The 14,623-nt window shown below is 42.0% G+C and overlaps 1 protein-coding gene across 1 annotated transcript in view; it reads right to left on the minus strand.

Annotated features, from left to right (window-relative positions):
* Window positions 1-6,230: 6,230 nt before the first annotated feature.
* lrit3a (info leucine-rich repeat, immunoglobulin-like and transmembrane domains 3a) overlaps window positions 6,231-14,623 on the minus strand; it is a 9,250-nt gene continuing 857 nt past the window's right edge. The window contains exons 2-4 of the mRNA XM_036943048.2: window positions 13,572-14,038; window positions 8,102-8,407; window positions 6,231-7,900 (exon numbers count right to left, since the gene is read on the minus strand). Coding sequence (XP_036798943.2) covers window positions 6,864-7,900; window positions 8,102-8,407; window positions 13,572-14,038 — 1,810 coding nt within the window. The 3' untranslated portion in view covers window positions 6,231-6,863. The remainder of the gene's footprint in view (window positions 7,901-8,101; window positions 8,408-13,571; window positions 14,039-14,623) is intronic.

A 14,623-nucleotide genomic window follows, 5' to 3' on the forward strand; every position in this document is an offset into this window, starting at 1 on the left:
GAACCATTCCATTGTAGATTTTGCTTTATGTTTTGGATCATTGTCTTGTTGGAAGACAAATCTCCGTCCCAGTCTCAGGTCTTTTGCAGACTCCATCAGGTTTTCTTCCAAAATGGTCCTGTATTTGGCTCCATCCATCTTCCCATCAATTTTAACCATCTTCCCTGTCCCTGCTGAAGAAAAGCAGGCCCAAACCATGATGCTGCCACCACCATGTTTGACAGTGGGGATGGTGTGTTCAGCTGTGTTGCTTTTACGCCAAACATAACGTTTTGCATTGTTGCCAAAAAGTTCAATTTTGGTTTCATCTGACCAGAGCACCTTCTTCCACATGTTTGGTGTGTCTCCCAGGTGGCTTGTGGCAAACTTTAAACGACACTTTTTATGGATATCTTTAAGAAATGGCTTTCTTCTTGCCACTCTTCCATAAAGGCCAGATTTGTGCAATATACGACTGATTGTTGTCCTATGGACAGAGTCTCCCACCTCAGCTGTAGATCTCTGCAGTTCATCCAGAGTGATCATGGGCCTCTTGGCTGCATCTCTGATCAGTCTTCTCCTTGTATGAGCTGAACGTTTAGAGGGACGGCCAGGTCTTGGTAGATTTGCAGTTGTCTGATTCTCCTTCCATTTCAATATTATCGCTTGCACAGTGCTCCTTGGGATGTTTAAAGCTTGGGAAATCTTTTTGTATCCAAATCCGGCTTTAAACTTCTTCACGACAGTATCTCGGACCTGCCTGGTGTGTTCCTTGTTCTTCATGATGCTCTCTGCGCTTTTGACGGACCTCTGAGACTATCACAGTGCAGGTGCATTTATACGGAGACTTGATTACACACAGGTGGATTTTATTCATCATCATTAGTCATTTAGGTCAACATTGGATCATTCAGAGATCCTCACTGAACTTCTGGAGAGAGTTTGCTGCACTGAAAGTAAAGGGGCTGAATAATTTTGCACGCCCAATTTTTCAGTTTTTGATTTGTTAAAAAAGTTTGAAATATCCAATAAATGTCGTTCCACTTCATGATTGTGTCCCACTTGTTGTTGATTCTTCACAAAAAAATACAGTTTTATATCTTTATGTTTGAAGCCTGAAATGTGGCAAAAGGTCGCAAAGTTCAAGGGGGCCGAATACTTTCGCAAGGCACTGTAAATGTTATTTTAAGACCCTTAAACGATGTAATTACAATGTAATTACACAAAGAGTGAAACACTGTAACTACTATGCAGGTTGACACAGTTACCAGGTACTTAACTGCTTTGCAGCTGACTGCAAACAAACTCTCACTGCAGTGCTTATACAGTAACCTATACAGTACCCTTCTTGTGTCGTCATAATTCTAGGATGTAGGTTAAACCAATTAACTTGGGTTTGATTGTAATCTAGTAATGCAATTTTCTCATGAGTAATTGAATGCATCGCTGAAGGTTTGAGCGTTGCAAAGCCATTGACACAGAGTGCCTACATTCACTAGCATTTAAAAGCTATTAAGCTACCATATACCCTACATGTAAATACATATCTACCACACAATAAGAATTCAATTTCTGCGTAGGAATCAGTCATCTTCGAGATGATTAAGACCACTTTGGCTCAAGGTCTTCTTGAAAACAGCATATTCTGCATCAGCTTAAAAACATGGTACAGCCTACATTCAACATTTTGTACCTTGACCTTTCTTCCTCTCTTTTCTCTGTCTACCTTACACCTTACTCTCCAGTGGCCCCCAATACTCTTATATACAGCCAGTCACAAGACTTAGTCTCCTCCACTTCTGTGATTTTACCTATATAACCTGAGTGAGAGTTGGCACCTAGCCTCTGTCTGTCTTTTCTCTTTTATTAGGCCTCAGGGGTCAAGGTAAGGTCTAGGGGCCCCAACCAAGGCTTTAACACCTGTCACAAAGGGGACCCAAACAGGACTTTGATACCTGTCACAAAGGGGCACCAAACAGGGCTTTGATACCTGTCACAAAGGGGACCCAAACAGGACTTTGATACCTGTCACAAAGGGGCACCAAACAGGGCTTTGATACCTGTCACAAAGGGGACCCAAACAGGGCTTTGATTCATATTACAAAGGGGAAGCAAACAGGGTTCTCATACCTGTCACACAGGGGCCCCAAATACCACAAAAGGCTGTGTAAGAATTAATGTGTACAAATACCACACCATATGATGTGGGAACTACTGATGTTGGTTGGAACTAGTGATGAGTACTTCTATGTGAAAACAAACTCCCTTTGCACACAATCTCAAAGTCTAAAAACACAACATGTACAACAAAGTGTTTGTTGCTTACGTGAATGAGTTTAAATAACCACACTTTCCAAATCAACAAGACAATACCACTTTTGGTCAAGGAGCAGCATAGGATAATCAGTAGTTCAGCAGCACTGTCTTACCTTGGCAGGTCTTCCTATCAAACAGCAGAACATAACCCTTGGGACATGTGCAAAAGTAGGAGCCTGGAATGTAAGAGTCGTTGACATCTAGGATGTGATTATTGTGGGTCATTCACTTTAGGTTGACGTTCTCTGCCTCACCCCCTGAGTACTAATTGACTTGCCGTATGGTCCAGGATTTCACATCAGTGTAGTAGACTTGATCCAGGGACACAAACATCCCAAAAGATTGACACCTGATGGGAAGAATACTGAGAAGTTAGCAATGATATACACCAATCTACAAGTGATATCTAATTATGAACTACTCTAGTGCCAAACACAGATAGCTGCCCTAATGCAACATGATCTCAATAGAATATGTCAACACAGTACACCATTGTGTTGATACCTTTGTTGAATCAATGTTGCTGGCTAAAAGCTTCTTCATATGGCCCTAATGGGGTGGAGTTCAAGGCAGCTCTGGCTTTCCCAATTAAACAGTCATCTCTTAGCAACATGTGCGTTCACACTCTCCTTTCACATGGTGAACATCCTCATATGTCAGTGAAGACAGTCTTGGACAGTCTGGCTTGTACGATATCTTATGTGTGAGATCGTTTGTATCTTTCAAGCAGAGTAATATTGATTGAAATAGTAGAACATTACATTTTTTTCTTTGGCATGTAATGTTATATCACACTAAAATATCAATATGTCATGTTGTTTGGAAGAGAAACTGTTAACTGGGTGATTCCAATATATTATTTTTAAGTGGCAAAAGAATAGCTGAGACAACCGTTGTCTTGCCACCCGGTGAAACGGTCCAAAACATGAACGCTAGTTGTGTTGTATTGTGGTGTGTTGTGTTATCCACTTCCCTCCATATCCTCCACCAGAGACAGTCATGTAACCTGTTGTCCAGATAGTGTGTGTGTTCAGATTAGAATGTGTACCCGGTATGTGTGTCTCTCTATCCTGTATAAGCATCTTCCTCTCCCTGAGTGAATCAGGCTGGATGAGTAAGCGGGGGAACTCAGAAAAGTGGGGAAGACATGTTTTCTGCTTACTCAGGAGAGCCATCATCAGACTCCACCATCCAAACCACTATTCATACCCAGGATGACTAGCATATTGTTAGCAGCAGTGTCACAAGTGGCTTTGTAAGTAGCTGTAGGAGGGCTAACAAGGCTGGGAAGGGCTCAGTGTCTCCAGCTGTAGTTGAGTTGAGTTAGAAATGTGCCTGCTCAATGGCTTTTGCCCCGTGATTTCACCCCTGTTGATAGCATTTGAAAGACATATATCACTCCAGGTCACTCTAGGTCAGTCTAGGTCAGTCTAGGTCAGTCTAGGTCAAATACTGCACATATTGAACTCTTGTTGTCATCGGAACACTATGATGTATTGGGAAATGTCATGGAGTGCACCTTGGAATAGTGCGTCACTGTTCACTGTTTTGTTGGTATGCCCAATCTGATGCTAAACAATGTTTACATGTAGACCAAATTAATTATACATTAATCATCTACCTAAGATTTTAAGTATGTATGTGGGACATGGTAACAAACAAACTAGGGTCCTTATTACTGTGTTACTATAACTAGTGTTTACCTATAAATATTATATGTTACACGGATCCTTCACGAATGCAGAAGGAATAACACGGTAAAGTGTTCAAGGGGGGGGGCTCAAGACTAGCAGGTCCCACTAACTCAACCCATCTGTTAGTCAAACAACTTGGGTGTTGTCATGTTAATGGAATAGCTGGTATGGCGGTTAGTGCCCAGACACGTGCAGAGGGTGGCATAGGCCAGGGTATCCATGGGAATGGCTTTCTAGCTCCACACATGTGATCAGGATTTATGGCAACGCCTTTTCAGGCACACAGTAGGACTTGACCCATTGATTACGGTCCCGCTCTCTCACTGTGCAGCCAGCCAGTGGGGCTAAAGGATAGGAGAGGAACACCCATGGATCATAAGCGGATACATTCTAATATTTACATGCTCAAATACACAGCCACATGCATGTTGGTGGACACACAGACATCCACATAATCACTAAGTAACAACTGTGAGACAGTGGAAGTGGAGATCAGGGTGGGATCGACAGAGAAGACAGAGGAAGGGTTGTAATGTTGAGAAATACACTACCGTTCAAAAGGTTGGGGTCACTTAGAAATGTCCTTGATTCTTAAAGAAGAGCTATTTTTTGTCCATTTAAATAACATCAAATTGATCACAAATACAGTGTAGACATTGATAATGTTGTCAATGACTATTGTAGCTGGAAACAGCTGATTTTTATTGGAATATCTACATAGGTGTACAGGGACCAATTTCAGCACAGCTGAAAACTGTTGTCCTGATTAAATAAGCAATAAAACTGGCCTTCTTTAGACTAGTTGAGTATCTGGAGCATCAGCATTTGTGGGTTCGATTACAGGCTCAAAATGGCCAGAAACAAAGAACTTTCTTCTGAAACTCATCAGTCTATTCTTGTTCTGAGAAATTAAGGCTATTCCATGCAAGAAATTGCCAAGAAACTGAAGATCTCATACAACGCTCTCCACTACTCTCTTCACAGAACAGAGTAAACTAGCTCTAACCAGAATAGAAAGAGGAGTGGGAGGCTCTGGTGCACAACTGAGCAAGAGGACAAGTATATTAGAGTGTCTAGTTTGAGAAACAGAAGCCTCACAAGTCCTCAACTGGCAGCTTCATTAAATAGTATCTGCAAAACACCAGTCTCAACATCAACAGTGAAGAGGTGACTCTGGGATGCTGGCCTTCTAGGCAGACTTCCAAAGAAAAAGCCATATCTCAGACTGGCCAATAAAAATAACAGATTAAAATGGGCAAAAGGACGCAGACACTGGACAGAGGAAGATTGGAAAAAAATGCTATGGACAGAAGAATCTAAGTTTGAGGTGTTCGGATCAGAAAGAAGAACATTCCGTGAGACGCAGAACATTTTTTAAAGATGCTGGAGGAGTGCTTGACGCCATCTGTCAAGCATGGTAGAGGCAATGTGATGGTCTGGGGGTGCTTTGGTGGTGGTAAAGTTGGAGATTTGTACAGGGTAAAAGGGATCTTGAAGGAGGAAGGCTATCACTCCATTTTGCAATGCCATGTCATACCCTGTGGACGGTGTTTAATTGAAGGCAATTTCCTCCTACAACAGGACAATGATCCAAAACACAGCTCCAAACTATGCAATAACTATTTAGAGAAGAAGCAGTCAGCTGGTATTCTGTCTATAATGGAGTGGCCAGCACAGTCACCGGATCTCAACCCTATTGAGCTGTTGTGGGAGCAGCTTGCCCGTATGGTACGTAAGAAGTGCCCATCAAGCCAATTCAACTTGTGGGAGGTGCTTCAGGAAGCGAAGGTGAAATCTCTTCAGATTACCTCAACAAGTTGACAACTAGAATGCCAAAAGTCTGCGAGGCTGTAATTACTGCAAATGGAGGATTCTTTGACGAAAGAACATTTTGAAGGACACAATTGTTATTTTAATTAGAAATCATTATTTATAACCTTGTCAACGTATTGACTATATTTGCTATTCATTTTGCAACTCTTTTCATGTATGTTTTGTGACCCCAAACGTTTGAATGCTATCTATACCACTGACACACCTGTTGCTCAAGTGAGGAAAAAGCACAGAATCCTATTCCTCATGGCTAAAGACCAGAGATGATCACATTGGGAAACATCACACCTCATAGACAATAGTGGAGTTGTTGTACAGAGAGCCGATGACAGCACTGTAAGGGGTATTTCACATTGACCAACACTGCCATATATACCAAATGCTTATATGAAATATGAGGACATGAAATACACAAAGATTTGTTTTATTAAAAAGAAGAATACAATACCATTGTATGTACAAGTAAAAACAATACGTTACACAGAAACTGTTGCGTTGTATGTCGGGCAAGACAAATATTCTAATATACTAGGGTTCGAGAAAGCTTTTTAGTAAAGTAAGGCAACAATTAGCTTGAAGGTTTGACTTTTGAGTGAACCATTGCTAGCAGTTTAAATCAACGTGTTGTTGGATAGTCGGCATGTCTATTCATACCATATTGAGATCAATGAATGTCTAGTCTGTTTAAACCTGGTGTGGTGTATAGTGACAAAGAAGCAAGACATAGTGAACACTGTGGCAGATGATTTCATTATGGTATTATGGAAAATTGCATTAAACTGAGAATAAATGTGATAATACATGTGAATAAGTGCTGAGCTGCAAAGACAGCAATCTTAAAATTGAGTTGTCATGATGCTGTCTGTTTCCAGTATTAGGGCTGGTTTCCTAAAGCATTTAGAACATGTTTTTTTTTCTTACCACGATACTTCTGAATGTTGCGATATTGGTATTGTGACAAACCAAATCTCAAAGTGTGGTTAAAAAAATAAGACATGAAGGCTTCAGCAATCAGTGATGCCATGTAGTCTTCATCTAGTGCTAGCACAGAAATTCTGACCTGGAACTGTCACTCCTGTATGTCATTTGTGAGTCAATGCTGGACCTGGAGAAGAGGAGCATCCTCTCTTGGGATTCCTCGGTCTGCCTGTGGGCCCACAATTCACTGGGATTAGCGTTCAAGGTCCTCTGCTTCATCGACAGCGTCTCAAACTTCAAATACGTGTCTTTAGACAGCTCGTCGTCCAAACCTGGCACACTGCCCTGGCAGTAGAGTGAGAGGATCTTGTAGACCAGCAGACCGATGACAGGTAAAGCCACGGCGCAGGCAATGCCGCTGATGAGCATCAGCAGCTGGTTCTCGGCATCGTCCTCAACAATGTCCAGGGTGAAGAAGTTGATGCAGGGGTCTATCCCCGCCGCACTTCCCTTGGCAACCAGACAAACCTGGTACCTCATTCCAGAAGTTAAGCCTTCGAGAAGGACCTTGCCACTCCCGGCATCAGTATCCATTGTCCTTTTGGAGTCGTCCTCATCGTCGTAAGTAGAGTACACAACGGTGAGAGGGGCATCGCTCGGCAAACCGTCTGCCGTCCAGAGTAGAACTGCGCTGTCCGCCGTTTCCTCCACGATCTCGAGATCTTGGACAGACTTAGAAGCGTCCTTCTTTTTGCTCTGATCCGCCGCCAGCATCCTGTCGCTGCCTTGCTGGATCTTGGATGGTTTGGGTGGGGCTTTCTGCTGCACATTGCTGGGCATGAGTTTCTTCTTGGTGGGAACGGGTGGCAGTGTGGTCGTGGCTGGGGTGGTGGTGGTAATCAGGGTGCTAGGGGAGTTGGAGAAGTCAGTTGACGGAGCAGAGGATGTTGTGGATGGGCTATTCCCTCCAGCCTCTCCTTTGGACCTCTGTGGGGGCATGGTTGTAGCGACATAACCTGCCACAGACAGGCTGATGGCAGCCTCTGCATTACCGGCGAAGTTCTTAGCCTTGCAGCTGTACTCACCGTCGTCTTTGTACGAGATCCCATTTAGGCTGATGATTGACCATCGGACACCTTCTCCCGGAGACTCCTGGACAACTGTAGGTAGATCATGAAAATGCCAAGACTTAGTAATCGCCAAGATATAGACATTCTTTAAATGAAACACAAAGATCAACTGTAGAGTAAAAGCAAATCCTATCAAATCAATTTCGAAATAATCTAAAACAATTTTTGATAACCATGTTGAATAAGACACTGTATTCCTTTTCTTAAAATAAAATGTCTCACTGTTGATACCTGTGTTGTTGACAGGTGAGCCATCTGAAGTGGTCCAGATTAGGGTAGGTGTGGGGTAACCCGTGGCATCACAGCGCAGAAGCACATTGCTGCCCAACGAGGCTGTAATCTTGGTGGCTGACATCATGACAGACGGTTTGAGACATTGGTCCAGCTCTGCCCTTTGGAACATAACCCCGGCCAGGTTCTCAGGCCCACTGCAAGACAGGAACTGATCCATTAGTACCACTGATGTGTCAGACATTTTGGAGAGCTCGATCAGCTTGGAGATCCTGCAGTCGCAAATCCACGGGTTGTCCTGAATACCTGGAGGGGACAAGAGAGGAAATGTTTGTGATAGTTATGCTAAATAAAATGTACATGAATATTTGTAAAAAGGTTAGGAACATGCAGTGCTTTAGAGATGAGGAACATGCTAACAATTATCAATGCTAATAGTAATGTGGCTGCGAATGTAAACAAACTCAAAGAGTGGATTCCAGTCTCTCCTAGCTGATACACAAATTATACAAATGGTAGCACTTTACTACAACTCCATGTAACAAATCATTTATAATTGATTGGTAAAAAGTTTATTCATAATTTACTAATCATTACTCCGTTCATAAGATGTTTAATATTGTCCCATATAAACAATCATTAGTTAAGGCTTTTCGCATGGCAAATAAAAAGGGTGTCTGCTTTGCCCTATAGTTGCACACGCATCGGTTTTGTTGCTAAACAACCAATGGCACGTCTGTCTTTTTGTGAGAAATTCCACTGGTCACTCAAAAAAATGTATAAAGTATTTATAAAGTATAAATAGAACACACATTAGGCCACGCAAAATACTGCTAAATGGTTAATACATGGTTTATAAGGACCTATATTTAACATGTCATAAATTATCTTATGAATCATTATTAAACACTTTGATAGTTGTTTGTAAATGTGTGAATAACTAGGTTACTGACGTTGACAAATGTGGGAGTAAAGATTAATAAACAGTGGTGTAAAGTACTTCAATAAAAATACTTTAAAGTACTACTTAAGTAGTATTAGGGTATCTGTACTTGACTTTACTATTCATATTTTTGACAACTTTTACTTTTACTCCACTACATTCCTAAAGACGTAATGTACATATTACTCCCATACATTTTCTCTGACACCCAAAAGTACTCGCTTCATTTCAAATTCTCAGGCAAACAGAAAAATGGTCCAATTCATGCACCTCTCAATATAATGCGTTGTCATCCCTACTCCCTCTGATCTGGCAGACTCACTAAATGCAAATACTGCATTTGTAAATTATATCTGAGTGTTGGAGTGTGCCCCTGGCTGTCCGTCAATAAAAAAATAAAAAAATAAAATCCTGCTATCTGGTTTGCTTAAAATAAGAAATTTGATGTATAGCATTTACTTGAGTCCCTTTAAAACCAGATTCTATTTGATATTTACTCAAGTATTATTTTACCTTGTGACTTTCACTTTTACTTGAGTCATTTTCTAATAAGGTATCTTTACTTTTATGCTATGAATTCCATGTTCATCTATTTTCCCACCAAAATTATAGAAAAAAAACTATACACTGTTAATTTTCTGTACAGCTAGCATGTGCAACTTAGTGTTTTCATTCAGTGGTGAGTGGCGCAGCGGTCTAAGCCACTGCATCCCAGTGCTAGAGGTGTCAGTACAGACACCCTGGTTTGAATCCAGGATGTATTACAACCGGCCGTGATTGGGAGGCCCAGCATCGTCCGGGTTTGGCCGGTGTAGGCCATCATTGCAAATAAGAATTTGTTCTTAACTGACTTGCCTATTTAAAAAAAATATATAGGTATGAATACAGTCGTTACAACTGAGCCATCCTTCTATTACCCTAATAATGGGATTTCCCAGACCGAGGGTCAGACGTGTCAAATTTGGAGTCATATCATCTCTTACAAATGACATTAAGTTACTAGCATGTTACATGTGTGTGAAAGGAGGGTAGAGACACTTTCCCAGAACACACACACAGACACACAAGCTAACGGAAGCACAGCTACTGTACAAACACACACTCAAACACATATTTACAATCGCTCTCTCTCTCTCGCTCTCTCTCTCTCTCTCTCTCTCTCTCTCTCTCTCTCTCACTCACTCACTCACTCACTCACTCACTCACTCACTCACTCACTCACTCACTCACTCACTCACTCACTCACTCATTCACTCACATGCACGCTCACACACATACACACACACACACACACACACGCATGTGAAAGTGCATGTGTATTGTGGAAACTCCTTATCCTTAACCAGATTAGTTGTACTTAACTGGGGACAACCCAAACACAAACTCTAAACCTGGTGTTGACTTTCTTCCCAGAATACCAAAGTGTTGTATCCTGTTCTTTTAAAGGAGCAATTTGTAGTTGTTATATTTTTGCACTTCTGAATGAATGATGTACAGTCTACCATTGATTCTTGAAGAATTTTACTTATAAATACTCCATGAGCTTAGTTCAATTGTCTTACCCCATAATACCCCTAAATATAAGCTGTTTTTGCTCAATTGTTTGTAAACACTTGAATTTTAGACAAACACTGTATTGCCTCAACATGGTTAAAATTATATTGTGTCCATGTGGGCTCTGCTATGTCCATGTGGGCTCTGCTATGTCCACGTGGGCTCTGCTATGTCCATGTGGGCTGTGCTATGTCCATGTGGGCTCTGCTATGTCCACGTGGGCTCTGCTATGTCCATGTGGGCTCTGCTATGTCCATGTGGGCTCTGCTATGTCCATGTGGGCTCTGCTATGTCCACGTGGGCTCTGCTATGTCCACGTGGGCTCTGCTATGTCCATGTGGGCTCTGCTATGTCCATGTGGGCTCTGCTATGTCCATGTGAGCTCTGCTATGTCTATGTGGGCTGTGCTATGTCCACGTGGGCTCTGCTATGTCCATGCGGGCTCTGCTATGTCGGTAAAACCTCTCGTTCTCTCAAACAGAGAATTAGTGAACATAAAAGTTCAATCAGGAGAAACAACAGGGATTATCCAGTCACAGTACATTTCAATGACCTGAAGCATGACATTTCTACCTTTAGATTTTGTGGCATAGAGAAAGTTAAGATATCAGACAGGAGTAAAAGAAAAGGTTTTGGGATTTTCACCCTCCAGACATTATTTCCTAAAGGACTTAATGATGTCATGTTGTGAATTTGAACATGAATTATGTGCCTATTTAAGATTACTCTGTTGTTCGTACGATGTACCCAATGACTAATGAAAACTTGCTATGTCCTCATTGTGGTTTTACAGACGTGTTTCATACGTCTTATTTATACACTTTTGTAATATTTATGAAATGCATATTGCTATATTTGGTAGCACTTGTTTTTTTTCCCCTTCGCCTCCAACCCCCTTCGATGTGTGGAACAGATGTGGGTGGGGCTAGGTCTACATAATGGTGCAAATTTTAAAAAATTCACAAAAGCTCTGACGAAGGCTGTGAGGCCGATACGTAAACTTATTAAAGATCAGTGATACTATCAAGAGCAGTATGCGGTTTCCTTTTTCCTTTTTCCTAAAACTATATTGTGACATCATGGATGGTCAGTCATTCCATCCATAGCTCTGTCTATGAATTTGAGAGTGTTGACATTTCTCCAGCCCCATTCCTCAGCTTTTACCAAAACCATGGTGGGGTGTACACTTTGTTATTGTTTGAACTGCAGATTGAATGCTGATTGGCTGACAGAACCTCCGGTTTATAATAGCAAAAAGGCACCTTGGGGGTTTGTGATGTATGGCCAATATACCACGGCTAAGGGCTGTATCCATAACAACAGCCGATAGCCGTGGTATATTGGCCATATACCACACCCCTCATGCCTTTTAGTTTAATTCTATCATGTGATGGTACGGGAAGAGTCTATATTCTGTACATGGGATGTTATGTGTCTTCCTTAGGGATAGGCTGATCTTGTTTCTCCTTCCAGTACGCCAGTGAATAGAACAAGCTTTTTCAGCATGGATAAGCTAGCTGGTCCTTAACATCCCATGAACATTATCTCACTCCTCAAGCTAGTTCTCAGACAGAGTGAAAGAGAGAGTATTTTCTTAAAGATGGACAATCGTCACTTATAATCAATTCTATACTTCATTCATAAAGAACACTGTACATGTGATTTGTTTTAGGAATGCCCTTTAACAAGTCCCGGTTTATTTATTGATGTACATATTTGTTTGTCTTGTATCCGAATGCTCTCTACAATGTACTGTATATGTCGGTTTGTACATCAGCGTTCTACTCAGCATCTGGCATGCAAATGAAAACCTGGGTACATCTGAGGGCCTGCTTACACCTTCCCACATTCTGTGAGATTCAGTGTGAAGCCCAAAATACATGGCATGCTTGTACAAATCAAAGCATGGAAAGATAACTAATTAGATTTGTCAAAGCCAAAGTTTAGAAAGGGACTATCATTGCATGATAACTTTAACTCCCTGCTGCTTATGAGGTGGATCTAAAATAGGTTGCTAACCTGCAGCTACAGCACATAGAAGTCCAAGCGTTGTGGACGTGTAGGTGATAGTCTATTGATAGTTTGCTGAGCATCTATAGATAGATTTTCCAAATAAAGAGCAGCCCAAATATGTTTTGGAACCTCAATGTGAAGGTGGAAATATGCCTTTGGGTTAAATGTAACCGTCACTAAGTAAACACATTGCGTTACAGTCCAGGTGCCAGACAAAAAGTGACATCACGTTGAGGTGTTGTCATAACAATTGCCATGGATTTCATGTATGTACAACTTCCTAATGTTCGTCAGCAAACGCCCTTTACGGCTACGTAACAACCCAAAACTCCTACGCAGACCAGTGCCATGTTCTGTTATCACCAAACACTGCTTTAGTGCAGGGGTGGCCAACCCACCTCCTGGAGAGCCACTGTGAGTTCAGGGTTTTGCTCCAGACCTGCTCTAACATGTGGGTCAGCTAATCTCAGGTGTGTCCTCCTGAAGAGTAGCTGATCAGTAGAAGCACGTGTTGTAGTCAGGGCAAAAGCCGGCAAAACCAGTACAGATGTAGGATCTTAATTTGCTACAGCAGGAAAATAATTATGCAGCAACAGGAAATGTAATGTGAATTATTATTAATTGACATTTTGTAGGGGTAAATCATTTTTTTGTAAAGGAAAATCAAGTCATAGATTTCTAATGGAAAATTACAAACTTCAGAACTCTTTTTAAAACTCAAATACACTACAAGTTTGGATCTACGTGGATCTTATTTTGATCACCCCGATGCTTATTTGATCACCCTGCATTGCAGCGTTCCTGCAATGCAGGGTGATCAAATAAGCATCGGGGTGATCAAAATAAGATCCTACATCTGTAGCTCTTGAGGGTGAAAGGTTGTGCACCCCTGCCCAAAGTCCTAACCTTAAACCCTCAGCCCCACATAACCCACTCACACTTCATTATCAGTTCTCTTACCGAGCACCACTTTCTGGGACAGGCTGGAGGAGACGGGCATTCCATTGAACGGCGGCCAGATATCCACGAGGTCCGAAGACAGAGTGGTCAACTTGTTGCTGGAGATATCCAGGTAGGTGATGTTGACCAGGTACGGGATAGCCTCCATGGCCACGCTGGTCAAGCGGTTGTTGTGAAGATCCAGCGTCCTCAGACTAGGCATCTCCTTTAGGGACTCCCAGGGGAAGGTGGAGATCAGGTTCCCGTCCAGCCGCAGTTCGTGGAGGACCTTGAGGTTGTAGAAGGCGGCGGCGTCCACAGAGGAGATAGAGTTGTAGGTGATCCACAGGTAGCGCAGGTCGTTCAGGTAGTAGAAGGCCTCGGTGGGGATGCGCCTCACGCCTGTCTTCTCTACCCGCAGTTTGACCGTATCCACAGGGACATTTACGGGGATGTCGGACATGTCTGGGTCATTACACAGCACAGATCTGAGAGGAACAAAATACTTTGGCTCAGTTTAAATATATAAAAAAATGTACTTCTCCCTTTCATGGAGTTATCACTCTTCTGGACAGGTCAAAGCTAGAGTTCCATTACATAGCGTTCACCTATCCAGTCCAGTCAGATCACTGATTACCATTCAGAAGGGGTTGGAAGGTTATTCAGTTCTTGTTCTTGAGAACCACATGGTGTTGTTCCGGCCCAGTAGCCTTCTAAACCACCTGATTCATCTGATCATCTAGCCCTTAATAGCTTGAGTCATGTGCGTTAATGCTGGGCTGGGACAAAAGCCTAGAAAACGGACCATGATTGAAGAGCTCTGCACTTTGTGTTTCCATTTCCACAATTCATGTCTTACATACTTATTACATACATACTTATGGGACTTTAGAAAAGTTGTTCTATGATTATTTTTCACAACTCCATACTCTGTTCCCAACTCTTGAGATGCAGTCATCCTAAACATGGGATAGGTATTGAGAAAAAGTGCTCCTCTACTGAACTCATAATTCAAAGTCTAAGAGGTCTGACACAAGGTTCTAATACTAAGAGGGACAGGGGGTTCTAATACT

The sequence above is a fragment of the Oncorhynchus mykiss genome, chromosome 14 (assembly GCF_057628025.1).
Source record: "Oncorhynchus mykiss isolate SJ-2025 chromosome 14, ASM5762802v1, whole genome shotgun sequence".
Lineage (NCBI taxonomy): Eukaryota > Metazoa > Chordata > Actinopteri > Salmoniformes > Salmonidae > Oncorhynchus > Oncorhynchus mykiss.